We start from the raw sequence: 23,143 nt of genomic DNA on the forward strand, positions 1-23,143 counted from the left end.
GACTAGGAAGCTTTCCCTAGCTAGCTTCCTTCCCCATCGCTGAGCAAGAGTGGGTGCCATCCTGCCCCTGGGCATTCTTTTACGAAAGCACTTATCCCACTGCATTTTTAAATTTTTCATCATGGCAAATTTCTAACATAAACAAAAGCAGCATAATAGGATAATGTAGCCCATGTACCCATCACCCAGTTTCAACAATTACCAACCCAGGAACAATTCTGTTTCTTCTATATCACCTCCACTATCCCCCCTACCTTGGGTTATTTTGAAGCAAATCCTATCGTTTTATCAGTAAATACTTCATTATGTTTCTCTAGAAGATGAGTCCTTTTTTTAAAAAAGAAAAGAAAGCATAACCATAACACCATTATCACCACTAAAAAAATTTCACAATTATTCCTTAGTGTCATCAAATATCCAATGTTTATATCTCTCTGATCATCCCACTTTGTTTTGATGGTTTTCTTGACTGTCTGTCCCACTGGACCTGATCAGGGACCCGGGCTGCCTGTGTGAGTGCCTCAGTCCTTGTCCATCACTGTTCGTGGGGCTGAGAGACCTGTGTGCTCACACCCAGCTGATGACAGTCACTGCTCCGTAGGTGAGTCAAGACCCTGAGTGCCTGATGGGAGGAGGCCTCACTCTAGAATATGAAGAACTGTCCTTAGCACGTGTGCTGACCAGGCTCATCTCAACTCAGCCAGGGCACCTTTCTAGAATATACACGCAGTCCCTGCTCCCCACCACTCTCTCTTCAGCCAGAATCTCCAAGGATGGGGCCAATGCACGAGAATTTGGGGAACACGCCTCAGGTATATGAATATTTGATGTATTGCCCTTTCTAGCCCCAAGTGGCCCCCAAAGCAAAGCAAACAACATGCCCTATAGTGTCTGATTGAGCATCTCCGGGCCCACAAATTAAACGTCATCACACATGGGTGCCAGATACTTTCACTCTCCACCACTCTGAGAAGAGAAAGCCCTAGGGTGGGCCACCAGGCCCAGCAGCCTCTTGTAGAGAAATCTCAGTGTCCAAGGAGGCCTTGATACCAGGTTGGCTTTGTGGCAGAGTCACCAAAATAGCCAGGGGAGAAAGAGGGGCCGGCCCTTTGCTGGATTATTCAGGGACCACTTCCTCAGAGAGGCTTTCCCTGAGTCCTCAGCCTCCTCCCCCACCCCCAGCAGTAGTGTGACCCTCTGAGCTCATAGGTCTGTTACCCTGAGCCCAACACAAGTAAGTCCGATGCCAACCTGATCCTAGGCCAGACATCAGTGGAAGAAACTGCCACAGGGCCACCCTCTGTGGAGCATCTCTTCCCCGTGCAACCCATACCCCAACACCAATTGTTGGGGTTGACACCAGGCCAAGGTCCCCAGATGACAACCTATGCTTTCCACCCGCTGCTGAGGGAACTTCTTTAGGCCTTTGCCTGGTCAGAACAGCCTGTGTGAACCTGGACCACAAATAGCCCCTCCATCCTCCTCCCGCTGCCTAGGGCCAGCCCATTTTGTACACCGAGGCCTTGCAGCTGATTCAGATTGCATCCCTTTCCCTGATGGGCAAGTGTGTGATAAACCGCCCTCCAGAGAGGTGAGGGGCGGCAGGGGTCCTGTGTGTCCTACCATCTCCACAAAAGGGCAGTCCTCACCACAGCCTCGTGTTGCTGAAACCAGACGTGGGCAGAGCCCTAACCACGTAGGGAGGAAGGGAGCAACCATTAGCACTAATGAGGCAGGCGGCTTGAAAGCTTTTTACTTTGAAGCTGCTCGCCCACCCAGGGAACAGACCGTTCTGCTTCTTTGGCTTCCAGGAACCCCAGGCAGAAAGGAGTTTGGGGACAGGAGAAGGGGTGGGGGTCTTGAAAAGACCTGGAGGGAGAAGGAGAGAGGAAGAGCCAAGGACGGAAGCAGGAGGGGCTGGTGTTGGTTAGGTGGGTTTCTCTCTTCCATCCCCCCCAAAAAAACAAAAACAAAACCCAGGACTCTAGATCTGCACCCACCTCTGCCTCACTCTGGCCACTGGCCCATCACCCCCTTTAATGCCTTTGACCCAAGTTCCTGGAAGCAAAGCAAACAACATGCCCTATAGTGTCTGATTGAGCATCTCCGGGCCCACAAATTAAATTAAGCTCTCGGGGCTGCCTGCCTTGTTACTGCTAATGGCTCCAGCCTGCCCCCAACGGGTCCCTGTCCTGTCAAAATTTGGGGGCCCTGGGCACCCGGTCATGTTCCCAAACTTTAATTGGCTCCTGGAGACCTCACACACAATTGGAGATGGTCACCCTCTTATAGAGCACCCAAAAACTCAGGTTTCAGGGAGAGAGGCTTAAACTGTACGTCCCCTCTTCTGGGGAAGGCCCCTCATATCCTGGCTTCAGGGAATAGTCACGTGTGGGCCCTTCATTAGACTCTGCTATATAAGCTGAGGGCACCAGGTGGCCAGGAATGCTCGGGGCAAGGATCCAGCAAGCAGAAGTAAGTCCTCAGGTTGGGCAGAGATTCCTCTTCTCTGGGGGCCTCTCTTGGGGGTAGGACACTTAGAGGGTGCATCCAGGGATGAGGAGGGACTAAGTGTTGGGTCTCCCTGCTGAGCCAGGCCATGCGGACTGCAATACTGAGCTGTGCCCTGCTGCTGGCACTGCCTGCCATGGAGGGGGCCCAGATGAGCTTGGCAGCCCTGGAGGGCATCAGAAGGCCTGACGAGGCCCTGTTCTCAGAGCTGTCAGGTCAGTGTGGGCAGGGGTGGGTCTGGGTGGGGCCTGACCACCTCTGGCCACAAACCATTCAGCCTGGTACGAGCCCTCCTTCTCTCTTCCCAATCCCAGGCCTGGGAAGTGGGCGTTTTGTGCATGGCAGGGGGTTGGGGGTTGGGGGGATTTTGCTCTCACATCACCTATCACAGACCTGGGCCTGAGGCCTGAGCTGAAGAGGACAGCTGCAGAACAGGCAGAAGAGGCTCTGCTGCAGGAGGCCAAGGACTTGGCAGAGGTAACTAACTAACTGTTCAGGGCAAGGGGTGAGGCTACAGGCCTTGGGCGGGCACATCGGGCATCCTTCCCACTCTCCATTACCTGACCTCCCCGCTCCCCTTTACCTGGAGCAACCCTGCAGACCCGCATGCGCCACTGCCATCCCACTTGCATGGGGCAGGTGAGGTCCCTGGACTTGCCTTCGGAGGCTCATGCTCCCCGCATCCCTGCAGGCGCTAGATCCAGAAGAACGGGAGCCACGCTCCCTGCGTCGCTGCGTGCGGCTGCACGAGTCCTGTCTGGGACACCAAGTACCGTGCTGTGACCCATGCGCCACGTGCTACTGCCGGTTCTTCAACGCCTTCTGCTACTGCCGCAAGCTGGGTACTGCCATGAACCCCTGCAGCCGCACCTAACTGGTCAACGTCAGAGTCGGGGCTGTGACGGGGTGAGGGGCGTGAATAAAGTTTGGGACCAACCTCAAGGCTGTGACATTATTTCGAACGTGGCCTTTGGAGGGGGTAGGTCATGGCAGGCGCCTAGTCTAGAAACCTCATACCTACTCCAGGGCCTGTGTTACCCCATCATCTGAGTTACTTATACGCACAGTCTTAGGGCACCAGGCGCCGTTGGGGGAAGCAGAGGAGAGCCGCTCTTCAGCCCTCGAGAATCTTCTACAGTAAAGGAGGGGAAGAGGGGCAGGGGGCATAGCGCGGGATAGGGGCTGTAACTTCAGGCTGGCGAACAAGCAAGCATTAGGTTCCAGGGCCTGCTTACAGCTACCTCGATGGGTGACCCCCAGCGAAGGCCGCCCTTGCCATACCTGTTTCCCTCGGGGGAAGGCTGACTCAACAGTCTGGAATATTTCCAAGCATAAATAGCTCTCATCTTTACTCCACACGCCTTCATAGTGCCAGATGCAACAGACCCGGGAAAGCTAGGGGACCCAATTCAATTTCCACGGCACGGGCACCACCGCGCGGCCGGTCTTAGACACTCCTAGCGGCTCCAGTCGGGAGCCAGAGGCGCTCTTTCCCTCTGCGCGCAGGCGCCAGAGGGCTGTCCCAGCCCGCACCTGCGCAATACTTCCACTAGAAGCCATCCGGAAGAAGGGCACCACTCAGAACCCGCCCCGCGGTGGCCACGTGACACCCTTTGCGTGTCACCTGACGCGCCTGACAGGACGCTGCGGGCGCCGAGTCAGCTGATCTTGGAGTAGCGCTGCGTGCCTGCGGGTCGGGCTTCTCCGGTCCCGCCGCAGCCATGTCGTACTTCCCGGAGCTATACTTCAATGTGGACAATGGCTACTTGGAGGGACTGGTGCGCGGCCTGAAGGCCGGGGTGCTCAGCCAGGCGGACTACCTCAACCTGGTGCAGTGCGAGACGCTCGAGGGTGAGCCGCGGGCTGGGATGCCCGGCCTTGAAAGGCCGGCAAGGAGGCTGGCCAGGGCCTGAGGGTTCCGAGTTCTGGGCGGGGAAGCCGAAGGCGGGGGTTCTAGAAGCGCCTGAGAGTCTTCGTTCTGAATCGGGGGCTGATGGCGGGGTCGCTGGAAGGGGATCTACCTCCAGCTGCGGCTCGGCTCAGGCCTAAACGCAAACAACGCTTTAAAACCTCAGTGGTTCACCTCTGCTGGGGCCCTCTCTTTCTCGGTTATGCCCACCATGTAGTTTGGAAGAGAGGGTCTCTAGGGAGTGGTTGGTCGGTGTGAGATGTGCCCATACAAGTCTCTTTACCCTGACGTAGCCAGAGTGAGCTGTCCCGTGGCAACGGAAAAGCACCCCACTTCCCTCGTCACACACACACCAAGGCTTTGGGGATCATTGTGTCTTCTCCTTGTCCGAGGGGTGAACCTTCCTGGGGAATTGCTGAGCCTGTTAGAGTTTCCCCCCATCGCGGAACCACTGGCTGAGCAGTCTTCTGAAGGCAGTGTTTGAGAGAGCAAGATGTGGCCCTGCAAGTCAGGGAAGTCCGTACACATGTATTTGGCCAATAAGTCCAAAATCTTCAGCGAAAAGGATGCTTGTTGAGATAGGGTTTTCCTAGCCCAAAAATTGCGAGAGAGGCTGAGTTCCCTTTTCCTTTCAGCCCACACTGCTTCAAAGTGGGATGAACCCCCACATTTTCATCAAATTTACTGAATTAGAGATGCCCCTGATTCCAGTCTTTGCCTCCTCTCCCTCCTCCCAGGTGGCAGTGAAGGACACAGTGATTCCATCCCAGCCCCCCAAGTTTACTGTTGAGCTAGTCTCATGGTAGCTAGAGGGGGAAGATGACCAGATGATTCACCCCTTTGAGAAAAATTTCAAATAAAAAAAATGTATTGAGCCGAAACCGGTTTGGCTCAGTGGATAGAGTGTCGGCCTGCGGACTGAGGGGTCCCAGGTTCGATTCCGGTCAGGGGCGTGTGCCTTGGTTGCGGGCGCATCCCCAGTGGGGGGTGTGCAGGAGGCAGCTGATCGATGTTTCTGGCTCTCTGTCCCTCTCCCTTCCTCTCTGTAAAAAATCAATAAAATATATTTTTAAAAAAATGTATTGAGGTTAAAAGTGAGCTCAATTTAAAAAAAGTTTTGTTTATCTTGCAATAATGTAAAAACATACCTTTAATTTTAAAAACTTACTGAAGTTAAAATACAATTGTGGACTTTGTGGTTTTAGCATAAGTGTACGAAAAGGTTGTTCACTTCCCTTATGGGAGTGGAAGTGAGGAAGGAGAGGAGAGCATTTAGGGTGCTGAGTTGTAGGAGCCTACCAGCAACCTAATTATCCTCACTGTCGGAAAAGGAGAAACGCGGGGGCGGGGGGTGCTCTCTAGGGCACACAGCTGATACTTAATGTGAGTTTTGTGGACTGACTGGGACTGGAGGAAGATCTTTGCTTAAATCTGAAGGTGAACTCTATTGATTACTAATTGACATTTGGGAAACTTGTTTCTCTCTAGGCTTTCCTCATTCTCGCTGCTGACTCCTCCCTAACCTTACCCGTCCCCCACAGGGTTCCCATCTTCCCAGCAAGACCCTATGCCATCCTCCACAAACATGTTAGGCCATTCTTCCTATAATACTGCTTGGGACATAGCCCCCTTGTGGACCACAATACAGACTTTAGCATGACATTCAGGGATTCCCTTGCTCTTTCACACATATTACTTACCTTCACACAAGCCATGCCCCCAACTCTTGGTGCACATTAGTGTGATAGACTTCGGAGTTAGACAAATCTGAGTTTGAATCCCAGCTCTGCCAATTACTGGATTACTTTAGACAAGTTATTTAACTCCTCTGGACCTCGGGTTCTTCATCTAATATATTAACAGTACCTATCTCAGAAGCTTGTGAAATGTCAACAAACTATTATGTGTGCAATACTTAGCCCAGCACCAAGCACAGAGTAAGTGCTGGGTAAATGGTAGTTCTTCTTTTCAGTACTGTTTGCATCTGCCATCCCTCTGCTTCCTTCTTTTTAAAACAAAAATATATTTTCATTGATTTTTAGAGAGAGGCATGGAGAGGGATAGAGATATAGAGAACATCAATGAGAGAAACATTGATCAGCTGCCTCCTGCACGCCCCTACTGGGGATTGAGCTCACAACCCGGGCATGTGCCCTGACCAAGAATCGGACTGTGACCTTCTGGTTCATGGGCCAATGCTTAACCACTGAGCCACATCGACTGGGCTCTGCTTCCTTCTTGTCCCCATGAAGCCCTATGACTCCTACCTTTTAAGGCCCAACCCCAGTAGCACCCCATCGTAGAACTTCTCTGTGGCCTTGCTAGCCCAGAATGATGTTCCCTTTACCCAATTACAGCTCCTGTTTGTGCTGCTTTCCTAGATGTTTCTTGAAATAGAGTTTGGGATTTTGGGGACCTTTTATGATGGAGGTGCTCAGGACTTTCAAAGGCTGAGGATAACCAGAAACAGGAAGAAGTGATCATAAACCCCAATTTGTCCTCTACAGAAAGGCCTCCTCTGCTTCTGAAGGTGACAGCAGAGGCCTGGCCTCCAGGTCTTTGTTGCTGGATGTTTTTGCCTCCGTATCCCCAGGGGAGAGGGGAGGAAGGTGGGAGGGGGACACCAAGGAAGCCTGTGGTGCCTAGTGAGGTCTGTAGCAGTGTCCTGAGGTGTTAATTAGATCCCACATATGAGTGAGATCATGTGATATTTGTCTGGCTTATTTTGCTTAGCATAATACTCTCCAGGTCCCTCCATGCTGTCTCAAAGTCAAGTCTTTTAATATGTAGGTTCTCTGTCTTAGTTTTTCTTTTATTTATTGAAGAAGCCCAGTTATTTAATTTGTAGATTTTTCCTCCATCTCAATTTTGCTGATTACATCCCTGTTGCCTAGTTTAATAGGTTCCCCTGTCCCTTGTTTTTCCTGTAAATTGGTGGTTAGATACAGAGGTTTAATTATATTTAATTTAAAATTTTTTAAAATATATTTTTATTGATTTCAGAGAGGAAGGGAGAGAAAGAGAGAGATAGAAACATCAATGATGAAAGGAATCATTGATTAGCTGCCTCCTGCACGCCCCCTACTGGGGACCGAGCCTGCAACCTGGGCTTGTGCCCTTGACCGGAATCAAACATATGACCTTTGAGTCCCCAGTCTGATACTAAGCCAAACCGGCTAGGGCTAATTTAAAAAAATTTTTTTAAAAAATATATTTTATTGATTTTTTACAGAGAGGAAGGGAGAGGGATAGAGAGTTAGAAACATCAATGAGAGAGAAACATTGATCAGCTGCCTCCTGCACACCCCCTACTGGGGATGTGCCCGCAACCAAGGTACATGCCCTTGACCGGAATCGAACCCGGGACCCTTCAGTCCACAGGCCGACGCTCTATCCACTGAGCCAAACCAGTTAGGGCTAAAATTTTTTTAATGTAGCATTTTTAAAAATGAATGAGGGAAAGAGCTTCTTTTTAAAAAATATTTTTTATTTTTATTGGTTTCAGAGAGGAAGGGGAAAGGGAGAGATAGAAAGATCAATGATAGAGATTCATTGATCGGCTGCTTCCTGCACGCCCCCTACTGGGGATCGAGCCCGCAGCCTGGGCAAGTGCCTTTGACTGGAATCAAACCAGGGACCCTTCATTGTGCAGGCTGTCGCTCTGGCTACTGAGCCAAACCGATCAGGGCAATATATTTGATTTTAAAAAGAATCTTTAAGAAGTAATATTTGTACTTCATTGGGAGGCACATGATATCTAGTTATTTCTCTTTTTGTGACGTAAGGAATCATTGATATTTATCGCCTAGAATAATTATTTCGGTAGGGCTTGCAAAATGGTGATATTCTGTGTTTCCTTATACCTGGAAACTTCCAGTAATCAACTACGTGGTTACTCTGAAATTCAGTCTAGTTAGGAGAGGCAGGATAAATGCTTGATTGTTTCTCATATTTACCAGCTTTCAAAATAATGAGTTGGTTTTCTAACATTCTCCAAAGATGACTTCTGAGGTTTACTTGTTCTCCTTTTTGTTTTAGTATCAATAACACAGTATGGATGTTAATATATTTGTTGTGGTGTTCAAACTGTCCCTTGGCCAGCGGGAGCTTATTCAACAGCCTGCCAAGTCTTTTGGATACAACCTTGTAGACCAAGCATGTCAAACTTGCGGCCTGCCAGTGCGAGTTTGACATGCTTGTTGTAGACTTTGAGAGTTTCCCTATTTCTGGATGACAATATGTTCTAATCTTATTTTGTACATTTCCTGAACCAGACCTAGAGTCATCATTTCTCTTAGGGGACCTGGCTCTTTTTATTGAAAACTGATATTTAGAGTCCATAATTTGAGTCCAGAGGGTTCTCACTGCTACTGGGTTGGTCATTATTTCTAGGATTTTTCTATGGATTAGAAATTTGGAAATACAGAAAAGCCTATAGCTTGCTGGATTATGCAGCCACAACTCAGGTGATGGTTCCAGATGCCACCTTCCTAATTTGGAGTGGAGACTCTACCTGACACTGGGGCCAGTCAGGACATCTCCTTCCTGTTGTAAAGAAACATGATGAACATTCATGGGAAGAGCCAGTGAGCTAGGCAGTTGGGGACCTTTGTTGAAGAGCTCCCATGTATGATGTGCTGGCTGTCTTTCAGAACACTGTATTCCTCTCTGTTCCGAGTCACTTGTCTTCTATTCATTACACCACCTCCTTCTGCATTTCAACATTATTTCACAAGAGACAGTCTCATATGGGAAGAAGGAAACGAGACTCCAAGCTGGGCTTGCCCAGTCACCAGTCACATGAAAGTGCAGATGCAAATGTGGTTGGTGTCTTCCAGGAGTGGCAAGTCATTCAGTACTGATTATGGTGTGACTGGAAAGTTAGACAGAGATCAGCTCTTGAAAGGTTGCAAAAGATGTAGGAAGTGCTTTTCCCTGAGCACAGCTGATGTGAGGGCAAAACCATTGGTCTTGTACTTGAGAATGTATTTGTAGTTTTAAAAGCAGATTGGAGAGTCTTCTGGTCAAGATGGCAGATGCAGGAGAGGAGCGTGACATTCTTTTCACTCTGAGCAGAAGGTCCTGGCAATAAACATCTGGAAACTTGTCCACTAAAAAAAGAAAAGTGATATATAAATGCAGATGTACAGAAGCCTATTTCAAAAGGAAATCAAACTTGCTAGTTAAATGTTTGAGGTTGCATTAAGAACTGATAATGCATATAAACTTTAGATGATTTTGTGGTTTGTTTCTGTGTAATACAGGAAGTCGTTGGTCATTGACTTCATTGCATTAGTCAGAATACTTCCCCAAAGATTTAATTTTAAATCATTTCTGGTAGAGTAATTTTATTTTTATGTGATATGGCTTCATGTTCATATTTCATGGTACATGTTTTTTTCTTTTCTAAAAAATTTATAATTTTTCTGCAGTGGTCCATATATCTGCTTTCCTTATAATATGTGGTTATCTAAGTTGATATTTATGTACACCATACTTAATTTGTAAGTTTAAAGCAAATCTGGAAAAAAATAACTTTTAAATAAAAAAAAGGAAAAAAAAAGAAAAGTGAATTGGAGAAAGGGGCTGCGTTGGAGGTGGGGAGAACATTATGCAAGGTCTTACAGTATTCTAGGCCGGCGATGGTGGCCGTCTGTTCTCAGGCATTGGCAGGGAGCACTGTGGGGAAAGTTTAGGACAGTGATGGCGAACCTATGACACGCGTGTCAGCACTGACACGCGTAGCCATTTCTGATGACACGCGGCTGCTGAGGTGGCCGCATGCCGAGGATGAAACATTTGCTGCTCCTGAGGATGAAACATTTGCGAAATAATGTTTTTTCCTCAAAGTGACACACTACCTGAGTTATGCTCAGTTTTTTGGCGAAGTTTGACACACCAAGCTCAAAAGGTTGCCCATCATTGGTTTAGGAAGAGGAATTGATAGGACTTGAAGGTTAGATAAGGAGGCTGAGGAAGAATGAGTCAAGGCTGATGTCCTCATCTCTGGCTTAGGCAGTTGTGGAGGTGGCAGAGTGAAATTATGGTGGAATGTAGAAGGAACAGGTTGGAGAAAGAGTGAGAAAATGGGATTGATGGATCTGTGAGCCATTTGAGTGGAGCTGTGGTTTGGGAGACAGCTTGGGGAATCAAGGTAGAAGTGTGGCCACTGACCCCAAGAGAGAGTATAGATCAGAAGAGTAGAGGCCCAAGATGAGACCCTCCCCCAGGAAGGGCTTCAATTAAGCAAGGATGAGGAAAATGGCAGTCCTGCCAGAAGGCCAGAGGCAGCCCCTGAGAGGCGGGTAGCCACAGGAGAGAACCTGAAAAAGAATGCTAGGCAGCCTTGCATTTGGTTTTGCCATTCGGAGGTCATTGGCAACTTTAATGAGAATAGAGGAGAAAGGGCTAGAAGCTGATGACAGTGCATGGAGTGGATGGGCAGAGACAGTGTATACACAGAGCAGAAATCACTGATGAGCTCAGCTCAGCCACTTAGTGGCTTTGTGACCTTGGGCAAGTCATTTATCCTCAGCTGTACAACGGGAATGTTAACGAGAGCTCTGTGAGATATTGGTGAAACGTAAGCACGGAGCCTGGGGCGGAGTGAGCATTCAGGGAAGCCAGCTGCTCCCCACCATGGTCGTTCCCTCCTGTCACACCTCGGAAGCAGGCGCCATGCTGGGCCTGGAGTGGGAAATGCAGACATGTCACACAGGCCTTGCTTGGGGGCAAGTGTGCCTGTCTAATGAGCAGACTGATGGACATCAAAACAGCATTGATGCCTAGCTGGTGTGGCTCAGTGGTTGAGCATTGACCCATGAACTAGGAGATTATGGTTCGATTCTTGGTCAGGGCACATGCCCGTGTTGTGGGCTCCATCCCCCATTGGGGGTGTGCAGGAGGCAGCCGATAGATGATTTTTGCTCATCATTGATGTTTCTCTCTCTCCCTCTCCTTTCCTCTCTCTGAAAATCAATAAAAACATATTTTAAAAAGCAGCATTGAGCCCTAGCCAGTTTTCTCAGTGAATAGGGCTCAATGAAGGGTCCTGGGTTTGATTCTGGTCAAGGGCACATATCTCAGTTGCAGGCTCGATCAGAAGTGCAGGTGGCAACCAATCAATATGTCTCTCTCACATTGATGTTTCTCTCATCTGTCTTTCCCCTCCCATCCACTCTCAGAACAGACCCAGAAACAAGGAGGCATGGATCAGACTGTCGGGCCTCAGAGGGAGGGTAGGGGAGGGTGGGGGTAAAGGGGAGAGATCAACCAAAGGACTTGTGTGCAAGCATATGAGCCTAACCAGTGGTTAAGGACAACAGGGGGGTGGGGGCATGTGTGGGGAGGGGTGTGGGATGGGAATGGGGGGATGAATATGTGATACCTTAATCAATAAAGAAATTTAAAAAATAAAAAAATAAAAGTCAATAGAAAAATGTCCTTGGGTGAGGATTAACAACAACAACAAAAACAGCATTGATGTACAGTAGGTGCAGGTTACATTTTGGGGCAATGGGAGCATGTGAGGAGTGACAGAGGGTATATGGTTTCTTTTTGGGGTGATGAAATGTTCTAAAATTGCTTGTGGTGATGGTTGCACAGCTGTATAGACATCCTAAAACCATTGAATTGTACACTTAAATGGGCAAATTGTATGGTATATGAATTATATCTCAGTAAAACTGTTACAAAAAAAAAAAATTAGCCAGGCCAAGGAGGCAGGAAGAAGGAATGGCATTAGTGCTCTCAGAAATGTGAAACTGCATGGAGTGTCAGAGGAGCTTGAGAAAATGGGAAGAGAGAGTAGAGCACGGGTCAGGGATGTTCAGGGCTGAGTGAGGATAGGTACCTCGGCTGCTGCATGGAAGGGCTTGGGAATCTTGGAAGGACATGCAGCTCAGGAGGGATGAGGTTATGATTTTAAAAGAGAGAGAGACACACATTCTTTGTTTAGGTCAAAGGTAATGTGTGGGAAATGTTGCCTAAGATGATCTGTTTATGTTCTTGCCTGGAAACATTTTATGTTCTGTTTTGCTTGTCAAAGGAGACTATATTGAATTAGTGAGCTTAGATGACTACAGCTGGGACAGAACACTAGTTTAGCTCAATCCAAATTCCCCCAGAGTCACATCTGGTCCAAAGGAAGAGATAACACAGTCCTGACCATCCAGTGACCACAGCAGGAGGAAAGAGTTTAGGGCACATGGGGGCGGGGGGAGGGAGGGAGTGTGTCAAAGGCGATAACTGGAACGAAGGGAACAAGTGTGCAGAGTCTCTGAGCTATGAGGCCCTAGGCCCCACACATATCTGACGTTTTCCCATCAGTATTTAAGGATCTGTGTTGTCCCGTCAGCCCTGGGCAGTGGCATCACTGCAGAAAGAGACCCCTGATGCCCCATGATCGGATCTGGCATGGATCATTGGTGGTGACCATACAGCCTTCTGCCTTGTTTGTTCCTCTCCAGCTTGCTTTTGCTGCAAGAGGGTGAGGCCCCAGAGCAGGGAGGAGGCTAGGGATAGGCAGGAGGAAGGTCTTGCTGCCATGAGCCAGCTTGGGCTTGATCCTTCTGTGGATGGAGAAGGGAGGATTTGTGGGGGTGATTGGGAGTGTGATGCAATTAGAAATTTGGTCTGGGGCTTGGGAGGATGGACTTAGAAGGAGGCAGGCTGGAGGCAGGCAGCTGTTCCAGCTCTCCAGGTGAGAGGACGTGGGCTGAACTGGGGCAGGCGTGGCATGCGGGGAGATGAAGCACTGGGTCACAGACCAGCTTAGGGGATGAGACACACAGGATTGGGCCAGTTTTGATGAGATATGAGGGTGTGAGAGGTTAGAAGTCAGGCTTCTGACTCATCAGTGACTGGAGCTGTTTCTGAGATGGGGACAATCAGAAGAGTAGGTTTGGGACAGGGACGAGGTGGTGGCGGAGGAGGTGTTCAGTCTCAGATGTGCTGAATGGGAGTGTATGAGGGAGGTGGCTGTGTGGGCCTGGAGCTTAGGGGAAGTAGCTCTCAAGATACCAATCTGGAAGTCATCAGCACGCTGGCTGGCGGCAGTTCAGCCCACGCCCGGCCATCTGTTGGCTTGCAGTCAGGGCAGGCCTCTTTTAGAAGCCTAGTCCTGCCAGGAGGCTGGAGAGCAGCCTCCACAGTGGGCCAAGTGAACACAAGTGGACACAAGCGTGCCTGATGAGGACACCTGGCATGGAGCTTAATTTGGCACGTGGAGCGGGGAGAGCAACAGCCAGGGATTCCCCCTCCCGATGCCTGCTGTGCCGCCTCCTGCATGACTGGCCATGGTGATTTGTGTTTTCTTTTTAACTAAACATATATATCTTTAAATTCTGAAAGGTAAGTTGGTAGAAGGGTAACTCAGTGTGGATACATTGGGGGACAAATTTTCACTACCTTATTAACATTGATATATGGAAAGTGTCCCCCCAAAATGGTATACACACTTTAACAGCTGATAGCTCAATTTTGAAAATGAAATGTATTTTAATAAACACTCCCTTTATAATTATTCACATTGTGTGTAATACATTTTTTGGGACACACTGTTACTTTTTAGCCCCACTTACAGAATTATATCCCCTAGATTAGCACCAGATGGCATGTATAGAGGTGTTCACGCCAGCCTTGTAGGTATCAGTAACCTGTTAGAACCAATGGGACATCCATTGACAGGAGTGTGGTTAAATAAACCATCATCTATGCTTACAAGGGAATACTTACAAGTACTCAAAGTCTGAAGTTCCATAAGAACCGATTTAGAAATACACTGTTAGGTGAGAAGTTGCAAAGCATTTTTAAAAGTATATTTTTATTGACGGAATCGAACCCAGGACCCTTCAATCCACAGGCTGTTGCTCTATCCACTGAGCCAAACCAGCCAGGGCGCAAAGCATTATTATAATATATTCCCATTTTAGTAGAATACTAGTTGAATGCACATGGAAGAGTATTGGAAGCATAGATACCAAGTTGTCTAGAGTGGCAGCCTCTGGGGAGAAGGACGGGGAGGCTGGAGGGGAATATTTTAATTTCTACTTTATGTACCCTTCCATCGTTTGGATGAGGATTTGACTTGGCATTACATTACAGAGCTGCCTGAGTCTTAGGGAACCTTCATCAAGCCCCTTCTCTTGACACTTGAAGATTCAGGGGATGGTGCCTGAGGGCCCAGGCCAGGGCTGGACCTTCACAACACCCAGGCCAGAGCCCCAGGGCCCCTGTTCAGGTACAGTTCCCCTGATCACCTCTCACCTGGCCATTTTTCTCTTCCCTTTGTCTCCTCCTCCCCAGCCCCACCTCTGGCATTCCCTTTGCAAGATTACATCTTGCACTGGTATATAATTTAGTTGATGTTATCTGGGATGCTGTTTATGGTCAAGACAGTAACAGTCCGCATGGGAACTGATAACCCCCATTTCACCCAGGAGGTTGTGTCAGAACTTGCTCTGGTGGGTGGTAACATGCTTTTTCAGTGATTTCTTGGGCCTAGTTTCTGAGATGGAGCCAGTGTCTGAACTCCTGCCTAGGGCCTTTATTTTGTGTTGTTAATCCTCACCCGAGGATATTTTTTCCATTGACTTTTAGAGAGAGTTGGAGGGGGAGAGATAGAAATATCCATGTGAGAGAGACACATCTATTGGTTGCCCGGGGGGATCGAGCCTGCAACTAAGGTACGTGCCCTTGACTCTAATCGAACCTGGGGCCCTTCAGTCCATAGACCAACGCTCCAACCACTGAGCAAACCCAGCTAGGGTGCCTAGGGCCTTTGGAATAGGCCTCAGCATAGGCAAATGTCAGCCATCAGGACTTTTGAAGATAAGACTTTCTGGATAAACCAGAGTTTCTGGATGGAAGAGAAGGAAAGGCCCCCAACATTTTATTTTATTTTTATTTTATTGTTATTTAAATGAAATTTTGTGTGACTTTATTGTTTTGGTTTTGTTTTAATCCTCTCCCAAGGATATTTTTCCATTGATTTTCAGAGAGTGGAAGAGAGAGGGAAAGACAGAGAGAAGTATCGATGTGAGAGAAATACATCGATTGGTTGCCTCCTGCACATTCCCGACCAGGGCTTTGGCCAGGGAGCCTGCAACCGAGGTACATGCCCTTGACTGGAATCTAACCCGGGACCCTTTGGGTTGACACTATCCACTGAGCCAAACCAGCTAGGACTTTATTTTACTTTTTAAAGGGGCATTTTATATATTTTTATTGATTTCAGAGAGGAAGGGAGAAGGAGAGAGAGAAACATCAATGATGAGAGAGAATCATTGATCGGCTGCCTCCTGCAGGACCCCTACTGGGGATCAAGCCTGAAACCTGGGCATGTGCCCTTGACCAGAATTGAACCCGGGACCCTTCAGTTTGCAGGCCAGCGCTCTATCCACTGAGCCAAACCAACTAGGGCCCAACACTTTATTTTAAACATTCTGCATAAAACACTTCTGGAATGTATTAGTTTTTCTTTTCTCTTTTCTTAGCGGCACACACTGCACATAGCGGAGCTGTTCCGCATGAGGGCTGTTACCTGTAGACTTGCAGTGAGATGGAACAGAACTGTCCTGAGGGCCCAGTTCTGCTTCCAGTAGTTTTGTATCTGGGCCCCCTGTCAGGCTACCCCCTCTCCCTTCCCGCCGTGGTCAGAGTGCCTGATACAGCACCCCTTTTCTAACTTGTGGCTGTTATCGTTCTTTGGGCTCAGCTGCCAGACACACTCTATAGTTTGTTGGGAGGGTTTACATCAAGAATGAACATGATGTGCCCTAACTAGTTTGGCTCAGTGGATTGAGCGTCGGCCTGCAGACTGAAAGGTCCCAGGTTCGATTCTGGTCAAGGGCATGTACCTTGGTTGTGGGCACATCCCCAGTGGGAGGTGTGCAGGAGGCAGCTGATCGATGTTTCTCTCCCATCGATGTTTCTGACTCTCTATCCCTCTCCCTTCCTCTCTGTAAAAATCAATAAAATATATATTTTAAAAAAAGAATGAACATGATGTAATTGTCTCTCTTGTGAATCATTGGTGCCTGCTTAGTGCCCTAGGGCCTCTCTGAGTTGCCTTTCTTGAATTCTGTGTGAGGCCAGGCATCAGGCAGACCATGGCTCCCTTTCTGGACAGCTGCCTGATGCTAAGCATGTGGTTTAAGCCTTGAAGCTTATTTGCTCCCCTGTAAAATGAAACAAATTACTTGCAGGTTGTTATGATTCAACAGCACAGTGCCTAGTGAATGCTCAGTAGATATTAGTATGATTGGATGAGTGACAATGCTTTATTGGTATTGGCAGGGTACTAGGCTTTGAGGTGCAGAAGAGGAGAAGCTGAGACTCCCATTTTAGAGGGATGCGCCATGTCCTCGATTATCCTGTTTCTGGGTGACTAAGCACTGTGTGTGTGTGTGTTGTTATCCTCACCCGAGGTCATGCTTAGAGAGAGAGAGAGAGACCCATCAGTGTTGCCTCCCAACTGGGGAGCAAAACCTGCAATCCAGGCATGTACCCTGACTGAGAATCAAACCAGCAACCTTTTGGTGCACTGGGTGATGCTCAACCAACTGAGCCACTCTGGCCAGGCAGCACTTGATTTTTTTAGATGCAGTTTTGGGCAATAGAAACCAGGTGTAGGGAGCTAGATAAAGGGACTTGGAAACTTGGGAGGGTCTGGCCAAGCTGGAGAACAAGAGTGTAGAGGGCTGAGGAGACACAAGCTTCCTCTTCGTCCTCTTCACTCTGTCTCCACCAATGCAAGGCAGACCAATCCCTCCTGACCAGACTCAAGCCCACCTCATCTCCATTTTGGCTTTTCCAGACTCATGTCCTATTCCCTCTTCTTTATGTCACATTCCTACTGGGCTCTGTGGGTGCCTGCAGTCTACTTCCTCGGGGAGTGTTGTCTGGGGGAGATGCAGACCAGGAGGCTGAGGCAGTGATTCAGTTGAGAGGTGTGCTGAGAGGGAGCTAGAATTAGAGGTTGACAATGCCATCCTCCATTTGGCCACAAGATGGTGCACCAGGACCACTCCGCTGCCAGAGAGCTGGGTTAGCGGTTGTGGCTGGAACAACCAAGCTGTGAGTCAGCCAAGCTAAGTCTCCTCTGCTTTTCTGCACAGCACCTGCCTATCGTCGCTGTCCCCCAGGTCTCTTCCCTGAACCCTACTTCCCTCACCCAAGTTCCAGTTGACCTTCTGAGATTAAGTAGGGCTCGTGGCATGGTGTCTTTCTGTCTGTCCATCCCTTCTTATCCTCATCTCCCTGTGCCCCAGCTTCCTGGGTTGGGAAGAGGAAGGCCAGGGGACAGTTCCCTAATGCACTCTGCCTTGGTGTCCAGTGCAGCTGCTCCAGCCTTGACCTCAAGCTGTCCTCACTTCCCTCACCTGGGTCATGCTGGCAGCTCTCAAAGTCAGAGCAGCAGCTACAGCAGTGTGCTTGCCAGCCATGAGCCAGGGGTGTGGGGGGCACCAAGTAGGAGCTTGAGGCTGTCAGGAGGTCAGGGCTATTCTTTCTAGGCTCTGGTCCTCCCACTGTGGTCCCTCCAGGAGAGGGAAAATCCATCCTCAAGACAGACTCCCCCCATCCTCCTTCAGCTCTCTGGGGGACATGTGGAGTGTATGTGGCAGGGACATGCATGTAAGGTGACTTGGAAAGAAGTCCAAACCAGGTACCCCAAACTCTCTATAGGTCCTCTAGGTGCACACATCATGCTGCAATGGGGTTGTTATCAGGTGAATGACAATTCTGCACCCCAAGTTTGTGGGGAGGCTTTCCATTGGCCTCCCTGGCTCCTGCCTCATTCAGCACCTACTGCTTGGATGATTTTTTAAGAAAAAAAAAAAAAGATTCTTTACTGGAATATTGGCCTTCCTCCTCTGTTAAGAGTATGAAAATCAAGGGCCTGAAGGGCCACTTAGTAGGCCAGGCTGCTATTGCATAGCCTGATGCCCACTCTGCCTGTCTGCACCTAGCACCCGCAGCTCACCCTGCAGCATGAGGGGCTGGGCTGTGTGCACACAGGTGGTCCCGAGGAGTGGCAGGCAGGATGTGGCAGGGGAAGGGGGTATATGGAGGAACAGCTCTGACTCGGTGTTGGGCACTGCTTTTCTGGTCCTTGGCATTTGCCCAGACCTTGGCCACTCAGGCAATGGTTTCCAAGCCTTGACCTCAGCTGAGACTTCGTGTTTGGTTGGCGGATGGGGCTTTCCCCTCTGAGGAGTCATCTGTGGTATCCTCGCTGCTGCAGCTTGCTCTTTTCTGCGGGCCCCTGCTCTGGTGGCTGCTCAGAGGATCCCCAGCCCCGGGCCTCTCGTGCACCTGCTGGCAGTCCTGCCAGGGCTGCCCCATAGGTACCCAGGCCTCTGGGCTCATCTTGAGCTCCTGAGTTACTCTCGGGGGCTGGGGTTGCAGAGAGTCAGTGCGATCCGGGCCTGACGAGGTAAAGATCAGAGCTGGCCAGGCCCCTGGAGGTAACCATACTCAACCCTCTTATTTTACCTGGGAAACTGGGTCCAGGTGAGGCCCATGGGCTTGCCTATGATCTCATGATCTCCTGACACCCGTCTTGGTTCCTCCTGTGCAATCCCTACATTCTCGGATGTAATCCTTCATTTGTTCACTGAAGGATTAGGCCTCTGTGTGCTCGGCCCCCAACTCAGGAGTGGGTGGTTAGGTCAGAGAGGCCCTGCTTCTGGGGCCCTTGTAGTTACCCCAGGCTTTGCCACATGGTGTCTAGCTTGGAGATTAAAGGTTTGGGAGTCAAGGAATATGGGTGAGCCACAACCTGTGACCTGGCACACAGGGCCCTAAGTCCAGAAAATGGGTTGTGGCTTCCCCATTTTCCCCGACCCTCAAACCTTTAAGCCCCGGGGGAAATGAGGGTCCTGGAGGATATCTTTCAGGCCTGGCCCAGGCTCCATGTCATTGCCATTCCTCCATTGCTTACAGCATTCAGACCTAGCTGCTTCTAGGCGGTAGCCTGAGCAGGCGACCACCCCTCTCCCAGGGGCTGGCCTAGGTCCGCAGTGCTGACCACGCTTAATGTGGCATATTACTGCTTCCCCTGCACAACCCTGCCTGCCACTCTTCAGGACCACCTGTGTGCACATGGGGATGGCAGAACATGTGCAGTGAGGGGGTCTGGGGTCCTATACAGGACCAGCTTGGATGCCTACTGCTCCTGCCACTTCCTGCCTGGCTCAAGCCTCTTGGCTCTGCTGGGCACAGGTATGGAATGGATCAACTCTGCTCCTGGCCTGTGAGCTGCAGGGGATGAGGCTTCGTGCTGAGAGCAGCATGGCTCGCAGCCCCAGATGAGGCTCGATCCCTGTAAGCCCATCCATGAGGCCTAAGTCTAAGCAAAATGAATATTTCCATAGCTTTGGCTCTAGGCACCGGGGAGCTGGCAGGATGCTCCAGCCAGGATCCAGCCTGACCTGGCTTAATCTCACTGTGAGCAGCCTCTGGGAGCCATAAAACTGCCCTGCCCCCATCCAAGGGAGCTGCAGCTTTCTTTAGTGTCTTTCCTTAGCGTAGAACAGAAGCCCAGCATCCAGACTGGCAGGGCTGCTCAGGCGCTGAGGGCCAGCAGACCCAGGAGCCACACATGGCATGGGCCAGCTTTTGAGTAAGCTCACTGCCACCGCTGGCCTTCCCTGGGCGGCCTGGCACCTGGCCTCTCCGGACCACTTTACCTCTCTCACTCCCACTCAGGCCAACGTCCATCCTTGGGAAAATGAAAAGAAGCTCTTCCTTGCAGCCCCAGACTCACTGCAGCCTCCAGGTTCTATAACTGCAGTGGCAGACATGGAGAGGAAAGAGCTCACTCAAGGTTAAAGTACGTGGCAGCTGCAGAGGTGTGGCCCCTGCCTTCCAGGGTGAGGCTGGGTCTCCTGATTCCCAGGCGGGGCTGCGGCAGAGCAGCACGCAGGGAAGCTGCCCTTCCAGCCCTGTGTCCTGAGACACGGCCTGTGGAGCCAGGGTGGGTGGGGTGTCCTGGTGAGGGGCTATTCGGCGGATCTCCGGATCTCCGCTCAGTCAGAGAACTTCTTGGAACTTGCCCTGGGTGCAGCTGTAACCAGTTCTGCCCCTCCCTTTGGCACATGGGACTGTTCCCTGCCTGGCACCCTCCTGACTGTTGGATAGGTTGACTTCCTCATGGGATATGAGAGATGCTTTCATTCTTCCAGCCACAGGGACGAGGTGTTCTTGAGAGCATGAGGGTAATTAAATGTGGCTCTGCCATCACTTGCCACCTGTCTCAGAGCGGGGAGAAGGGAGGTGAACCTGGGTCAGACATCCTGCTGCCTCCTGGACATGGGGCGTGACACTCCCATTCGATCCTGTGTCTGATATGCTGGTGGGTGGTGCCACTGGCCCCACATAACAGCTGGGCCACCTCTGCAGATCAGTCCCATCCCCTTCTGCAGATGCTTCACCTCACTGAAAGGCCTCCAGCATGAAATAAAATGCTGGTTCAGGGACCGAGGAAGGAGAACTCCCTGGCCTCTCCCTGCAGGAGCTCTGCCCTGCACCAGCTGAAACCCAGTAGCTTGCATGCGGCTGTGCCAGCAGTAGACTCCAGGTTCTTCCCAAGACTGCTGGCCCGCCAGCCCGGGGGCTTCCCATGGAGCAAAGGTTGCCCTGTACCTCCTGCTTGCTCCTGTGGCCCCCAGGGCAGCAGCTCCAGGGGTAGCAGGTGGTGCAGAGTTAGGTCCTAGCTGCTGACCGAGTCCCTGGGGCTGCCCATAGCTCTTTGTGATCTTGCTGGTAGGGAGGTGAGACGTGGGCTTGGGAACAGGAGTCCCAAATTTTGAGCCAGCTCTGTTGCTCCTTTGCCAGGAGAGAGCAGAATAGGGCCTATGTGTTTGCATGCCCAGGCTGCACGAGGTCCTCGCAGCCTTCATGACAGGGAGGAGAACATGCTTGAGCCCGTGGGGGAGAAAGGGACAGACCATGGGAAGGAAGGGCAGGGACATTCTGTGGAGCCCTGAGTAGGACAGCCTGAGCAACAGCCTGCAGTCAAGCACCCAGCACCTGCCAGTGGCTGAGGGTATTAGCTGGGAAGCTCTGGGTGGGATCCTTTCTGCCAGGAGAGAGGGACTGTCGGGGACTGGGCTCAGTCCTCTCTGTCTAACACTGCCTCTGTTCAGGGTCTGTGGTGGGTGCCCTGGGAGGCGGGCACTATAGGGACTTGCACTAAAGGTGACCAGCTTGTAGCCTGGGTTCAGAGAGATTCCACAGGCTGCTCAGGGCCAAGCTGTGGGATAGGATTCAAACCCAGGAGACTGGCTCCAAAGCCCAGGCTATCTCCCCTGCCCCACTCAGCCACCTAAGAAGTAATAACCTGAGACCAGTGATCCAACAAAATGGCGCTGCAGAGAAAGCCTGGGGCTGTAGCGACCAGCAGGGATGATGGGTGGGCCTTGCACTGGCCGGGGCAAGAGGCCCTGGACATCTTAGTTGGAGGCAGGGGCAGTGCCAAAGCTCTGGATGGGCAATGGCAGGAGGCACCCGAGAGAGGGTAAGAGGAACTGCATTTGACAGGAAGAGTTGGAACTCGGTTAGTTGGTATTGCATGAGGTTTGCAGGGAGTCTGTGATGTGCTCTGGCAGAGGCCTGGAGGCGAAGAGGATGCTTAGTCTGTGCTGCAGGCCCCAGGTAAAGCCAGGGTTAATGGTTTCCATGCTGTGGCTCCCACACTGGGAGCTCCAGATGTAGTGCTCTGACCCTGCAAGCCAGGCCGCCAGTGTACACATCTGCTTTGGAGCTGATATGAAGAAGAGGTCTCACCCACCCCAGAGCCTGGGGAGGAGACTCAGGCACAGCACATTCACTGGGGGGGGGGGGGGGGGGGGGCGCTCTGGCTCCGTCGGGCCACCAGCCTGGCCATCTGGTCACATCTGTGCATCTGTTTGAGTTTCCCTGCTTTGAGCCCCAAAGTTGCAGCATCAGAGAGCCTCTGGGGCAGAGTGAGTGTTGGAGCCAGAGCCCAGGTCCAGTCCCTTTAAAGCAGACCCTTCACCTGGGCCAGGGGAGAGGTATAACCAGCTACAGTGCCCTGCGCCCTCACAGGGAGTGGCAGGATGGGCACACTAGGTTCTAGGGAGCATGTCTGCACATCTGGTTTCACTCAGCGGGCCGCAATTCCTGAAAACCCCTGAGCTCCCCAGGAGAGTGTTGCTGAGTGACCTCTGGAAAAGCAGAAGTGAAGTCTTGGGAACATGCTGTCCTCTCACACTCTGCCGTAGCCAGCTGGCCAGCAGGGTCCCTCCGTGGGCCATGAGGCATGGGTGAGTCTAGAGCAGGGGGCTGCCCCGCCTAGGATACTGTGCCAGGTGTTGCCTCTATGCCTGCTGGGCCCCTGGACTGCGTGGGGCCAAGACCCTCCCTTCCTGTCTTCCTAGGGCCCTTAGGAAGGGGCTGCAGAGGTGTGGGGGCTAGCGAGGAGCTGGCAGGATCTCCTGCCCTTGGGAGCTCTGGAGGGGCTGAAAGATCACTTTCAGGGCTGGCAGGATCTGGGAAAGCTTTCAAAAAGTGGATGGAGAGCAGGGCTGCCCAGCTGCCACCTCTCAAGGCCTGGCTAGGGCTGGCTGCCAAGCCCACACTTTGTCCTGCAGCAAGTGCAGATCAGGCTAGGGGTCCCCATGTCCCCTCTTAATCAGGGGCTGGAGTGGTAATCAGAGGTGCCAGCTGGGGTCAGGGCTTTACCACTGAGGGGTCCTG

General features: G+C 50.8%; 2 protein-coding genes across 2 annotated transcripts in view; both read left to right on the top strand.

Annotated features, from left to right (window-relative positions):
- Positions 1-2,445: 2,445 nt before the first annotated feature.
- AGRP (agouti related neuropeptide) lies at positions 2,446-3,385 on the top strand (the record flags this gene model as incomplete). Its single annotated transcript, XM_079759547.1, has 4 exons — positions 2,446-2,475; positions 2,597-2,726; positions 2,903-2,988; positions 3,203-3,385. The coding sequence occupies 4 exons, from the start codon at positions 2,446-2,448 to the stop codon at positions 3,383-3,385; spliced, it is 429 nt and encodes a 142-aa protein (XP_079615673.1).
- Positions 3,386-4,149: 764 nt separating this feature from the next.
- The window catches only part of ATP6V0D1 (ATPase H+ transporting V0 subunit d1), a 38,643-nt gene continuing 19,649 nt past the window's right edge, over positions 4,150-23,143 (top strand). The window contains exon 1 of the mRNA XM_079759620.1: positions 4,150-4,362. Coding sequence (XP_079615746.1) covers positions 4,233-4,362 — 130 coding nt within the window. The 5' untranslated portion in view covers positions 4,150-4,232. The remainder of the gene's footprint in view (positions 4,363-23,143) is intronic.

Source organism: Cnephaeus nilssonii (genome assembly GCF_951640355.1).
Source record: "Cnephaeus nilssonii genome assembly, chromosome: 20".
Taxonomy (NCBI): domain Eukaryota; kingdom Metazoa; phylum Chordata; class Mammalia; order Chiroptera; family Vespertilionidae; genus Cnephaeus; species Cnephaeus nilssonii.